The following is a 14,832-nucleotide window of genomic DNA, read 5'->3' on the forward strand; positions in this document are numbered from 1 at the left end:
AGGCTTGATTATTCGATTCCCGTTAACAGCCTGTAAAACCTGGTGCAAAATTTAATTTCCATTTTAAGTTACCAAAAAAAAAAAGAATCTGTTGGTAATTAAGCTAATTACAGTGTTACACTAAAGAGGAGACAAACAAGGAGGACAAGATCACTCATTACATTTAACACTGGTTACAGGACCTGGGGACTGTGCAAGGCCAGAGTTAACTGTGAAGCCAGGAAACAGCAGCGATGGAAACGGGGTGAGTGTGGGGAGACTGTAGCTTTTGGGGGGCCTGGTGCCTTCCTCACCTTGAGAACATCTCTGCTTCAGCCCCATGAGCCATCTTCCTCCTCCTCCTAAGGAGAAACGCGAGGAAGAGGAGGTGTTGCCAGGCTGGATGTAGGCATCCACGTGGCTGGATGCCACGTAGGCATCATGGGGTCTCTGCACAGGGCAGGAATGAGCTTGGGGTTGGGGTTTCAGGGCAATCTGTAGGACCACCCTATCTGCCAGTGTGACTGGGGCTGAGCATCCCATGCAGGTGGGATTGCCATCCTCCCTGAGCACTTTTGCTGTATTAAAAATCTACGTGTGGGGTGCAGAGGGGCAGTTAGCTGAACTGGCAGCACATGGGAGGAGACAGGTCCTGCAGAGAGGGGCCGCGTGTCCTGCTCTCCCACAGGACCTATGATCCTTTCCTCGCCAGCAAACAGCAGTGACCTCCCAAAAGCTGACAACTCCCTTTGCAGAAGCAGAGCTGTCAGGGAAGACCCATAACAAGGCTCTGCAGAGGCACCTACAGACCACGGCTCCACACCCATACTGGGGGGGGGCAAACAGAGGTACAGGATGTGACCCCCCTATAGCTCATGACCGTGGCCAGCATATGCTGGGAGATGCCAACCAAACCAACTCAACCTACAGTGCCACTGCCCAAACCTCCCTCGGGGTCACTCGTCAGGGCTGGGCAGCCAGTGCTGGTGGCTTCTGACTTGCCCATCAACCTTCCCATGCCACCCAGCTCTGCCTGTGTGTAATTAAATAAAAAGTGCTGCTATAGACTGTTAATTATGAGTGATCCCTTAAAATCAGTCATTAGCATGCCTAGGATCTATTCTGCAATTGGTGTTTTCTAATGAGTTAGCAAAGTTAACGAGTGATTTTTCAGAGCTATAATCCTCACCACAGGGCTGGCAGCTCAGGAACGGCAGCACGCCATGGTGGGCTTGTGCTGCCTCCATACGGGGTGAGGAATCCCACGACCTGGCTGGAAGCACACAGGTGATGCTCTGCCCACATGAGGCCAGGGCTTGGTGTCCAGGATAGTGGTGCACTGGGCAGGGGACACCAGCATTGAAATGAGGAGCTAGCATTACCTACAGGCTTACCCCAAAACATCCGTCATCGGCTGGATGGATCCACCCAAGAGACTGGTGCTATCTGGGGGGCTTTTCTCACTCCTCCTCATCTCAGCTCCCAGGACTCACAGCGAGAGGAGCTGTCACTTCAGAGCATGCCACTCAAGGGCGGCTCTGCCTCGTAACAGCGGGATCAGAGCGGGAGCTGATCACGTACATCCCCAAGGACTGGAGCGTGACTCCCAAAGCAAGCTGCGGAAAGACACATGCACATGGAGGAGCCGGGACAGCCACAGTGGGGAGAAGGGGTGAAAGAGGGACAGTGCGTTTTGCCATCACCCCCTTACATATAAGGCTGGGCTCCTGCATGCACTCCACGGTCAATGGGGAGAGGGAGGCACCTCCAAACTGAAGGAATTCAGTGAGGTTCATGCTCTTAATTTCTCTTTAGGGAGACTGCTTCTTAGTAGCGGTTATGGGGACAGCCTGGCAGATGAACCAGCCACCATCACCAGCAAAGCAAAGTGCCTGCAATCGTACGGCACAAATGTTACCCAGTACATGCTGATGGAGAGACGAGAGGTTCATCTGCCAAAATTCAGAGCCTTTCACATTTTCCATCACGTTGATACCAGAAGTCTCCGATCACCAGATAAAAGGAGTGTGATGATAGAGGTGATAAGGGAAATGCTTTCACCCTCTAGCCAAGCCCTGTGCCTCGCACGTCCTCCTGCACGTGCATCCTCCTGCCCTTCGACCTGTCTGTGCCTCTTGTCAACAGGATCATATTTTGGGGGGAGGGAGGGATGCAGAATTACCTTCTCAGTCCCTACAGGCAATCAGCTTGCTCTCCGAACCATGAGATATGATTGCCCTTATTATTTTAGCTTGCATAGCAGCGAGTCTTGTTAATGGTCATAAAATTATCTAGTCCTTATTTAAATCCAACAACCGTCTGTGTTTCAATGACCTCCTGATGGTCTCTGGCTCTGTTCCAGGTTGAAGAGGCATCAGAGGGACCAGGGAGGAAAAAGAGGCAGTGAGAGGATTAAAGAAAAACAACCAAAAACACAACAAGCAACAGCCAACAAAGAGAATTCAAAGTAAAACAGGGAATATTAAAGGGAGCTCAATCAGTCAGCTGGAGTTCAAAAAAACACAACCTGTCACGAAGAGAAGGAAGCAGCATCAGGTAAAATTAGCAACACTAATAAACTCATCAGCACTGGAGCCCGGGCCAGGAAACAGCACAGGGAAGATGAAGGGGCTGGGAGTTGCTTGATCCCATGTTGGGGAAGCAGGAGAGAACCGACACAACCTGAAGGAATGTGCTTCGGTGGTGGTTTGGGTGGAGACCAAAGACACGGGCTGCTCCCGAGCCCTCCAGCATCAAGGAGCTGCCTTTGTGCTCCCTAACTTACACGGCAGCGTTTTCTTTAAAGTGTATTTTCTTTCTGTTGTGTCCCTTGTATTTGCTTTGAGGGAAAACATGCACACAAGGAAGGCTGGAGACCCAGCCACCGTGGGTGGAAGGAGCAGGAGCAGCCACTGGGACAGCTGCCCAGGGCCGGGGTCTGCAACAGGCCCTTAGTGAAGGCTTTGGCCAGTGATTTCTATGTAGAACATTTCTGAAGCAAAAATCTCCTATTTCCTTTTGATGCCAGACCGCTCTCCTGTCCTTTCAAATAACATCTACGAGCCCCTGGAGTACCAAAAAATTTTACAATTATAATCCCCCCAAAGAGAAACAAGAAATGGAAAACCCCCGAGCAGCAGAGAACTGTTTTAATGTAAGCAAGCTCCAACGCATATTCCCATCAATTTTGCAGCAAACCTGAGTCATGAAATTAAAAGTAGCATCAGCATATTTCCTATTAGCTAGGGTTCCTTTTTCAGAACAGATCATACATTTCTACCCTATTTTTCTAGACACTTGTGTCAATGCGATATCATCAGATGCCGTTCAGTTGCTCCTCTTAGCCTGAAAAAAGCTTTCCTGTTGGGAAGGATGGGATTTTAATATTTAAAAAAGACTTCGTGAAAAAGCTTTGCTGATTATTTATTTATTTATTTATTTAATATCCCTCCCCTGATCAGAGTGGGCGCGTTTTGTAGCTTTTAAATATCATGCAACTTTTAGCATCGCTGCTATTAAATCCGAATCTGCTGTCACAGCAGGCAGCACGAAAGTGATTTACACCAGCGCAGAGAGCCTGTTCTGTCCTCCCCAGCTACTACGCTTGCCTCACCAAGAACGCGCTGTCGTTAGCTACAGTAAGCTGGCATCTGACACTGTCATTGTTTTCCCAATGTCTTCGAACAGCTAAAAGCTATAGAAGAGCCAAACCTGTCCTGGCTGCCTCATCTCTTGCACCGAGCAGCATTGGCTGCTGGGGTCCAGCATTACCTTGGTGATGTCCTAGGAAGGCTTTGCCTCTCTCCCGAGGCTTATTTTGACACGTCTGCCCATCAGCCCAACTCACACCATTCTCAGCTGTCTCTCAGCCCACTGCTGGCCTTGGGAAATGAAAAGGGTGGGTGCTGCTCCATGTTTCTTCAGCGTGTTGGAGCGAGGGGAGGGGAACGATGGAGAACTGAGAGCAACAGTGGTGCTGCAGTTGTGGGATGCTGTCTCTGACCCCCACCGATCATGAGCCCCGTTGGGATGCTGCTGCCCACCTGGGCTCACTGTAGGGCTGCATTTGGGGTCAAATAACCTTCACTGCTGGCTGGCGTTGGGAGGCCATGACTGGGAAGCTATATTCCTATTTTACAGAGCCCGCAGTGCAGAAGGGCTCCCTGGCTTGTCCTGGGGGCAGGCAGAAAATCCAAGAGCCAGGAGTGGGATTGCTCCTGCCCCATCGATCTCCATACCCCAATCCTCTCAGCACCCCCACAAGCCAGTGCAGCTCTCCCCCCCAACCCAGCAGCAGTGGGAGGAGGTATTTGGGGGTGCTCATCCCCCTCCATCATGGCTCTCCTGCCCACCCAGAGCCTGGGGCTTTCCAGACAGTGGCCATGTTGGCCACCCCTGACAACTAACCCCACCTGTGCTGGGAGAGGCAGAAGGGAAAAGACACTTTGTGAGGAGCCTGGGGGAGGGAAAGGCCTCTCTGCCCTTAGGGAGTTGGGAAAAACCTTGAGGGCTTGTGGGAGGGAGCAAGGCAACAGCCTCTGTACAACACTGCTGCACACCCTTGGGAGGGCTGTGATCTGTGCCTTGATGCAGTGGCTTTTCCTCCATGCAGTGGGGAAAGGGAGGGAGCCTCCAGCCGGAGCCCCGCTGCGGCCAGGGGTGTGCAGGAAAACCAGTGACTTGCCAGCCCCCGAGGTGGGGAGAGCCTGGGCCCAGGCTGCCACACAGCCTCCGGCGTCAGTTGGCCAGCGGGAGAAGACGGCTTTTCTTTCCTTAGTTTAGAAACTGTGGCTTCCCTTTCCGTCTAGCACCATTTCTTCCTCTCCATCTGTCCCCAGCCCCGCTCCTGCCCTTCGCTCCCTAGGTACGCGCCCCCACTGCAGCTTCATGCTCTCTCTCTCTTCTCCTTCCCTTCCTCCTATGGCATTACATGGAGATGATCCGTAACTAACGTCTATGAATCCTAAGCTTCTCATGGCTCATCCCAAAAAGGTTTCTCTAGTCCCTTCTCAGGCATCACACACTTCCAGGACAACTCTCAGACTCACATGAACAACATGCAACGATGACAGGAGACACAAAGCCAGAGGAAAAGACTCCAGGTTCAGAGATGTGACCTTAGGAGAGGCATGAACTTTGCTATACCTGCCTTAGCCAAGAGCTCTGCTGCATTCAAGGACCGTATGGCAGTACTTGACAGCTCTTTGCCCCTGTTTGGTATTTATATATGCACGCAGATGAAAAGGCTTGATCAGTAGAGGAGCGGGGGCTCGCAAGCAGTTTGAGTGAAGGGAAGCTTCAGGCAACACTGCAAACAAGACAGTGCTCCGACACACACAGTCCCCCAGCCGTGCATTAATAAATCATATTTTACAGCTTATAGCACATAAACCCAGCGAGCATGCATGGAGACCCAGCGAGCATACACACACTTGTTAACACTCTCGCCTCTCTCCTCTAACCAACTGCATATTTATTACCGATCTCCCAAGATTTTCTAAAAGGATTTTCCAAAAGGATTTTCCACCAATGGGGCTGGAGCTTTGCAAGGGACAAGCCGAAGCCAGATGGGACTTGGGCCCCTACCACCTGGGTGTTTGAAGCCTGCTGTACCGCCGGTGGCAACCAGGGTCTCTGCTTGCACTGCCCCGGGGAGCTGCCCCCGTGGAGGGGGGATGCGGGGGCAGCGAACACAGCAGCAGGGCCCTGCGATGGGCTGCCGAGCCCTGTGTAGCTCGGCATGGAGGGAGCAATCACTGAGAAATTCAGTGTCGCAGTTACTCCTTGCAGCTCCGTCATGGCTGAGACGAGCAGTATAATGACGACAGCAGAGCTGGGAGCTGCTGTGGCAGCAGGGTACAGCCATATGTTTGGGGCTTCATCCTGAATTTGGTGTTGGAACTGGAAACTGGGGAGTCTCTGCTCCTCTCCCCCACGCCCAACCACAAGCCTGTGTCCCACAGGTGGCCCAGGTGGCTTTGCAATGGTCATGCTTCCACATGAATGCTCCCAGGCCTCCATCAGCAAGCCTTAGAGCTCCCAAAAGCCCCGGTTTTGCGTAGTGCCCAAGCCTGCTCACTGTGCAACAGCGTTACACCACAAGCAGGGCAGGGATGCTGCTGGCCAAAGCAGGACAGTTACCCCAGCAGCTTCCCGAGCCACGAGCAGGGCCAGGTGCTGCACCACACCGGCACATCTGGCCAAGCACCCATCCTCATGACACACCTCTCCCAGCTGTGCTGGCATATTAAACTTCGTTGAACAAATCAGTCTTGCTGGGAGAACGGGGTGCAGAGCGGTAATTCATCTGTCTCTCCTCCCCACCGAAGGTGTCTCGGAAGATTGCTGTGTTTTCTACCCCAACTTATTATCCTTTCACTCTTGGGAGGCAACTTTCCAATGGGCAGAACGTGTTTTCCCTTGTCACTCTCCAGCATCGCTTCTCGCTTCACCCGTGTTTTGCTAAGATAGAGGGTTTATTGTAAACTTATTAATTACTTCATTTCTCCTGCGAGGAGCCAGGAGAAAAATTTTCAGAGGCAGCCAGGATCTGCTATTGTGTTGGCGGAGGAGCCGAATGCAGCTGACGTCATGATTCATTTTCCCCATGACTGAGGAAGGCGACTCTCAGTGCCACGTCGCGCATATGAATCAGGCAGCATTCCCCTGGCACAGCATGCCAGGCAATTCATCTTCCACCAGGACTTCTTCAAGCAGAAAAGAAAACACCAAACTTCTGCTATTGCACTTCCCTGCAAAACCCTGTGGGGAGGAGGGTTGGGGAGATGCGGGCTGCAGCCTCCCCACAGCACACGCTTGTACCTCCACCTCTGATCAGTGGGGTCTATAGCAGCTATTTTCCGTGCCTGTAGACACATCAACAGGTCCCGGAGTGACTCCAGCATGCATGGCCAACCCCATAGCCACTGTGAGCATCTAAGCTAACTTTCTAGCCTGCTTACTGCTACCTTGTCTCCAAGCTTAGGAAGTATGTTCCTGCTGGTATCAATTGGAAATCAATGTACACAGAAGTTCATAACAAACTAATCTGGTTTACAGCATGAATGAGACTTGCCTGGAAAAACTGAGATAATGATGTCCTCCCTTCTCAAAGCAGTACTAGCATCACACAATGGTGTGTGATGGACGATTCCTTATCATGTTTTACATGTAGGAGAGCACAGGGGGAGCACAGTATATATCCCAAATAAAGGAATCATACATCCAGTTTGGGAAGCAACACTTTATTTTTATGATAGAAGAGCTATATCCGTTGTAACACAAAATGTCAGACTTCAGGGGGTGCTCCGTCCTCCACGGCTACAGCCAGCAGTAGTGAACACACCTCAAAGAGCTCCCTCCCACCTTCTCCAGTCCTGAGAAGAGCCCAAGAGTCCAAGAGTCTCAGTGAGGAACAAAAAGCATGCCAGTGATATCTGAGCACAGCACACAACATAGAGGTGTCAACGCAGGTATAGGGTCTTCAAATGGCCCTTTATGCTTGCGCTTGTCTGTTGAGTGATGGCAGACTCAGGTAACTGAATATCTTGAAAGTAATTTCAACCCTGTTGAGTGATGAGCTGTTTGCAAGAGCAGAAGGTATCCACAAAGAACCTGCTACTCATGACTGATCCTTCCCCAGGTCCCTATCCTCCAGGACCAAGCCCTTGGCTCCCATTAGGAGAGGACAACCATGGGGGCAGGAAGCAGCAGCCTCCCACAAGACTCGTCTCTCTGCCAGGGCCCAGATTTGGGGGATCCTTTTGGGAAAAGCTGTGAATGGTGATGCTGTGGCTCCTCAAAAAAGCAGTTCCCACCATCTTTCCAGAGATGCTGAGACAGACTGGGGAGCGATGAACACATTTCCCAGTTAAAAGGTGGGGCTTGGGTCTTGGCACAGGAGAGCTCTGGGATGGAGCTAGACTTGCCCTCCCACGGGAGGGAAATGATGCTTTTCAAAGGAATTGGTGGGGTTTGGGAATCAGCATGAAAGAGGGGTGGGAAGATGGAGTTCGCTGCAAAACAGAAGTAACCCAATGCCACAAATGAAGGGCGGGTGGGGAGAATTTGTTCTCACTACCTCAAGAGTCCTGCCCAGGGGTGCTCCACACCTGGCTGGTGGCTGGCAGTGGGATGCTAAGCAATGGTCTGGCGGCTGAAGAGGTCGAGGGTGAGGGCACTGAGGAAGGCCGGGATGCTGTCCTGGCGAAGCAGGTGGAGTTCGATGAGCTCCCGGATGGTTCGTGAGAACTCGGTTTCCAGAAGCTGCATTTTTCCACCGGAGGAGCTGGAGGCCTGAGGGGAAAGAAGAACAAGCCCATTAATACAGCAGGGTTTTAATTCACCTCCCGTGATGCAGTGGAGAGCTAGCGGTGTTGCCCTGAAGCCTCCTTCGGCATGGATCTGCCTGTAATCAAGGACACGTTATCTGCTGCAGCGCAGGTGTTCGGCACACGGCGTAATTGGGCTGTTACTGAGTTGTGCATTTCCAACGTCCCCACGCAGGACCCCTGAGTGAGCCTCCCCCAGTGACAAATGGTGTGGCGGGGAGATGAGCGGTTCCGACCACCCTGGAAAGGGGCTGCACAGGGGCCAGGCTGTGCCGCCGGTGCAGAACCAGGGTGCCCACATTGAGCTCACCGTTGCCACCACCGCCCAGCTCTCGGGTGGCAGGAGCTATGCGCAAGGGCTTTCTCTCCATGAAAACATTTATCCTTGAAGTCGTTCTGCTTCTGTAGGAGGAAGCAGACCTGTTTCTAATTAACATGACTCCTTCCCAATGAGCTGATGATCCACCCCACATCCCTAAAGTGTTTCTGGATGTTTAAATCAGCCCGGTAGCACATAGCTGAGAGCTCCAGAGGAATTATTCCAGAGATGCTCTCATGAAAATAAGGAAACTCAACATGTGGGAAGACATTACAAATCTCCTGTAACATATAAAACAAGCAAAAAAAAGCTAAATGCAAGAGAAATAAGGAATTCTTGAAGCCTCTCCTGCCCCTGGAGGCACGAAAGCTGCTTGTTTATTAATAAACAGCAAAAACATCACAGCGCAAATGCTAATTTTTTCCCCTGCCATTTTCCTCTTCAAAATGCTCCCATTCCTAATTGCTCTGCAGCTCTGCTTCCCCTTCGAGCTGAGGCGGGGCAGCGCAGGCGGTGCCGGGCAAAGCCGGCATCTCCCCGGGGCGGGCAGGAGCGGGGCAGCCCCCCACTCCAATGTACAGCTGCCAAAAACCAGAGTGGAGGATTGCCACATGAAGGAAAAACATGGCTTTACCTGCCAGGAGAGAAGGGAAGCGATAACTGCTGAGAGCCCTGGGGAATCTGCTTGTTTCCCATTTCATATTCTCAGGAGCCTGGATACATTTGATTATGAACTTTTCATGTATCTGTCACTTTGGATTGCAAAGAGCGCAGGGTTTCGAGGATGTCCCCATCACCCCTGAGCCAGGCAGGGAATCTAAGCAAGGTTTCTGCATGGAAAAGTAAATTAGCTTTTGTTTAAATCTCCTCCACTTTGGCTTGGTTGTTTTTCAGCAACTCCAAAGGATGTTCAGTGCTTTAATCTGCTGCTTACTGGAGCTACCCTACTTGCTTTCTGCGCATTTGATGTACCACTGGGTCAGATTAAAGAGGCTAAGTAGGAAGAGGGCAGAGATGGCAGATGAAGAAGCCAGTTGGAGGCACAGGGAGGGACGTACATCCACAGCAATGCGAGGCTGCAGCATAGCTAGCAGCTAGTCCACGGGCTGGATGCTGTGAAAGCAGCACACGTTGTGTTTTGCAAAGGCCCCCCCCCGGATTTGGCTGATGGGAAGCGCCGGTTTCGGAGGAAGGTCCGAGTATTATGAATGCATCACTTGTGTCTCCAAAGTCAGTGCTGAATTGGATTCATCTAAAATGGGAATTCAAGCTCTCTATGAATTACACACTGCCTCCTTCACAGATTTAAAACACTCTTTGGGCACAGAATTAATTTTCTAAGAATTTACAAGTAAATCCATTAATTGGTTTACTAGTTTAATTAATTAAAGCAAGTTCCTTAAGAAATTTAGCATCCAGTGCCAGACCATTTGCTTGTGTTTTATGATCTCGGAAACAGAGTACCATAAACGTTTTAAATTTCCCCTCTACTTTGAGCTCACTGGTGTCGTGGGTGAAGGCTACATTTGAATAATTTCTTTTTTTTATGAGATTAATGGTAATTTCTCTCTACTATTCTTCATAACCAAAGTTTCCTCCTTCACCAGAGGCAGAAGAATAACATTCAGAGATAGTTATGTGAACAAATATGTGCTTCTGAGAAGACTGTTATTTCCCACTGCGTTCAATGGGACCATGGTTTCTTTCAGTTGTCGGATGGTCAAGAGAGGCACTGTCCTCCCTGCTGTGGTCTCCCTCTCCCCAGGAATTCCAAAAGTCCAAAAAACTTAAAAAGCTTCCAAAACCTGGACATCTCACGCAGGTTTCTTATGATGTCTTCTGCAACAGGAACCAGGCAAGAAGGCAGCCACTTGGAAAAAAGGCAATTCTTCCTCTGCCGGGAGAGGTTTACATGCTAACTTTGAGGATGGATGCACTTGCAGTTCAGTTCATTCAATATCACACTGCTTTTAAAAAAATTTAGAAACTTGTTTTTTTTTTTTTTTTTTTTTTTTTTCTGGGAGTGTTTTCAAATTGCTATCATTGTTACCTTTCTTATTATTTGTTTTTATTGCTTTTTTTTCTTCACCCATCTGTTCATAATGTAGTATAGACTGGGATATATAGATAGATTTGTTGCTTTGAGTTCAACAGCAGGAGTACCTTTGCAGCGTGTGCTTTACAAATAAAGTGATTATATGAAATAATAGCAATATGTTCCCATTAATTCACAGGATTTCTTTTCAAATGCCAGTCTGCACCCTGCCTGGTGCATCCAGCGAGTTGCAGGCAGAGAGGGAAGTGCTGGGGTGGGTGGCGTGGGAGTGGGAGCGAGCAGGGGATCACGACAAGGCAGGGGGATGCACAGGGGTGTGCGGGAGCGAGGAGGGGGAGGACACTGGAGGGGATGCTCTGCTGAATGAATGCTGCAGGGTCTGGTTGTTTCATGCTGTTTTGGATCAATGCAGAGCATCCCTATGATTCCAGCTTTAAAAAACAGATTTAAGAAAGATACAAAGACGAAATTTTTCTTACAGCAGTTCAAAGCTGTAAGGGTGCTTGAGTCCTCCTCTTCACAGACATAGCTAGGATGCCCTCCACTTATTTTTAATCAATTTTTAAAATTAACAAAAAGTCTCAGCCCTCAAAGAAAAACTCCTGGACCCAACCCCTGCTAACAAGGACTTGCAGGTGACAGCACATACCAACTCTTCACATGACACACTCCATGTAATGCAATCGCCATTCACCCCAGTGATGCGTCCCTGGGAATTCAAAGTTTAGATAAAGCCAAAAGCCTCCCAAGCCCATCTACACAGAAAATGCCCAGCTGAGGAACCTAAACAAGTGTCACTGATCCACGGGGACAGTCCATGAGTGGGAATGGGGCAAGAGAGACCAGAGCATATTCAAACCCAGCCCTAACTGCTCTGTGCTCAACGCTATTGACAAGTCTTACTCAGAGCTACCTCACTATAGTGTGTTGTTGCTTTTGAAGACAAGTGTGGAAGAAAAAGTATCAAGATTTAGAGTCAAACCAAATAGATGGAGTCGAAGGAAAAGCTGAGCCTGTGAGTACCCCCATCTGCCTCGCAGTCAATGCATAGAGGAGTCAATGCAACAGGAGACTTTGGGGACCACCATCACACTTCACTTCCCCACTGCGCCGAGCCAGCCAAGTGCAGTGCTTCGCTAGAGATGCAAATATTCCCCCCGCGCCCCCAGTTTCCCCAAGCACAGAGCAGCCCAGGATGCTGAAGCTAAGCACTATGAGAATACCATCTCACAGGTACTCTTTACATAGACCTATATTGGTTTCTTCTAATTCATGGAAAAAATCTGCCTGGCTCACTAAACTACTGAGATTCAGGTCTATGTTATGTTTTATTCAGATCTCAAATACTTGCAAAAGGAAAGATTCCAGCTTTCGCTAAGCTCCGTTGCCAGTTCAGTCTGATTTAAGGCCTATTGGGACCTTTTCTAGAAAAGCCAACGGAAATCAATCTTTGCCCCATGTTACCACATGCTCGGTTCTGCCGGGGGTGGGGGGATGCAACTCCTGCCATAGATTTGAAGGGTGACACCCCGTTTTTCTCCTCGCAGGCTGTGCTACCCAACAGAGCAATCAGATCAGTGGGCAGATTTCACTATATTGTGAAACACGAAGAAGACAGGTCTATTTACCACATGGTGACATAAACTCGCAGTAGCTGCTCCTGGATCTGCTCAGAGAAACGAGCCGTTAGTACAATTGTTTTTCCATGAGAATCAAGATCAGCTGCCGCCTGCCAGAAGGAAACATCATAAATCTTCCTCTTAACCCTGGAAATTGGTGAATTATTCAAGGCTTTATAGTTTAGATATACATATAAAAGTCTCAAATAACCACCAGAAAAGCAAGTTCTTCTCTCCAACAGGGACCATCTCAGCAAGGAGCAGACAACGCAGAAGATGCGGAGGAGCAATAGGCATTCCCAAATGTCCCTGCTGGGGGATGGACCAGCAGCTGGCCGGACTGGGCTGGTAATGCTGCAATGTATGGACCATAAAGGAGAATCTATCAACTGTTGTCACTTCAACGTAACATATACAGGGCTTCTGACTGCACTGATTTTGCTGAGATGGCTCTTTGCCCCCATGCTGCTGTTGCACAGGAATGCTCCCTGAAAGCCAAGTCCTAGCATTTACTTCTCTGCTTGTTCAACCAGCTGAGGTAGCTACATTCAAAGTGTGACGGTGTCCCCTTTGGTTATTTACAAGCTAACATATGGTTCAGAAGTGCACTCTCAACTAGATACACTGATTTTTTAGTTCCTTGTATGCCCTTTTCTCTCTGACATATTTTGGTAGCTAAAAATAATGGTTTCCCTAGCTCTGGCTCCAAAAGTGCCATCACCTATAAACTGGCATGCAGTGTGACTTTAATCATGCAAAGGACGTTTCTTGAAAAATACTGGTTGAGCATACAACCCAATGTCCTGTAGGCCTTCAGACTCTGCAATAAGATTGAAAAGAGGGTGGCTGCATGCCCCAAGGAGAAGGCTGACATGGGGATGTGGGATCATGAGAAAACATGGGGTAGAAATGCAGAAAAAGGGAGAAGAGAGCTTCAGCATTCAATACAACCTGATAATCTCATCTAGGCTCCCTTTTCCATGAAAGGTTGGACCAGATCTTTCAAAGTCCCTTCCAGCCTGGGCTGTTCTATGATTCTATGATTTCAGCTTAAAGTGGGGATATTCTATCTCTGATTTCCACACCGAGAAAGCACAGCTGCCTTCAGTGGTGTAATCCACGCACGACATGTGCTCCTGCATCTTCAAACACACACATCCAAGTGATAGAGGTTGAGTTTCCAAATGGTTTTTGGCGAGCTGACAACGGTGATGGTGGAGCTTTGTGCCAGGTGCAGCAGGCAAGAGAGCTGTGGCTCAGCTTGGGAACCCCAGTTCAAACACCTCCTCAGTGTGAGGAAGGGTGAAATCTAGGACTTTGTCAGGGCTGCCAGAGTGGCTTTCCACCCCTTGGCACAGTCACAAGCCTTTGCTTTGCAGATGCTGCTCGGCCATGCTCTACGGTAGATGGTACTTTTCAAGGCTAAGATGTATTAGGGGTCAAAACGAGCAAGTGAATCATTGCCCAGTGCCATTTACCCAGCGAATGTATCGTGGAGGCTCCATCTCATCCGCTATGCTCCTTCCATAAATCACTGTCCATGCTGCGTCCCCACGCACAACTGCTCTGAATGCACATGGCGAACAGCCCCGTGCGTGCTGAGGGAAGGGGCAGCACAGCTTCACATCTGAGACTCCACACAGAGCTTCTCCCTGCTCCATACAGGTCCACAGGCTCCTCTGGCATTACAGGCTGTGCTGTGGACATGCTCTCCTCTCCCTGCCCAGTTCTTACTGCCATTTCCCTTGTCCTTGTGTTCCTCACCCCATCCTGAAGCCTACTCTGACATGGGTTATGCACATCTCCCCACCAGATCAATCCCTTCAGCAATTTGCCTTCATCATTCGAATCCCTCAGACCTCCTCTTCATGCAGGACAGTCACTCCCTCTTCCCCAACACCTTCCCCCATCAGCAGAAGTCCTCAGGGTCGGCCATGCTGTCCAATCACCTCCCAAAACCTCTGCAGTGCTACCACCGAGTGCACCACAGAGCCTCTGCCACCAAGTGCCTTGGCCCTGACAGCCCCTCGCCTCCCTCTGACACCTTCCCTGCGGCACCCACCGCCTACCTCGGCACCCATCAATACACATAAACCCTGTCACAGCCCAACAAACCTATTTGAAAGTATCTTTTAAGCAGCTGCCAGCTCTGACTTTTAAACGAGAAAATCCTTTTGTTTCTGCCTCTTGCTTCGGATGCTGAGATTTTTCTAAATGTCAAAGGCTGCCTTGTCCACATGCAGATGTTGAGGGGGGGTGCACAGATGCCGAGTGGGCTGGCACCCTCTCCCCAGGTCTGCAGAGCTGATAGATCACCACTATGGGGTCACTCTGGACAGGTGCGCGTACACACACACACACACACGGCAGCCCACCAAGCACGGAGCCAGCCAAAAAACTGGACTGCCCAGCAAATATCCAGGGAAAGCATGTGTGTGTGTGTGTGTTTGCACATGTGGTAACTGCCTGCTGAAGTTATAACAACCCAAACACGAGGTTTTGAGATCTAATTGCTCCAACTTGGCTCTC

At 49.9% G+C, this 14,832-nt stretch overlaps 1 protein-coding gene across 1 annotated transcript in view; it reads right to left on the minus strand.

Moving 5' to 3' along the window:
* Nucleotides 1-7,255: 7,255 nt before the first annotated feature.
* Nucleotides 7,256-14,832, minus strand: part of MAD1L1 (mitotic arrest deficient 1 like 1) — a 380,415-nt gene continuing 372,838 nt past the window's right edge. Inside the window, exon 18 of the mRNA XM_082311897.1 lies at nt 7,256-8,274. Coding sequence (XP_082168023.1) covers nt 8,116-8,274 — 159 coding nt within the window. The 3' untranslated portion in view covers nt 7,256-8,115. The remainder of the gene's footprint in view (nt 8,275-14,832) is intronic.

The sequence above is a fragment of the Platalea leucorodia genome, assembly GCF_965183815.1.
Source record: "Platalea leucorodia genome assembly, chromosome: 5".
In the NCBI taxonomy this organism is placed as follows: domain Eukaryota; kingdom Metazoa; phylum Chordata; class Aves; order Pelecaniformes; family Threskiornithidae; genus Platalea; species Platalea leucorodia.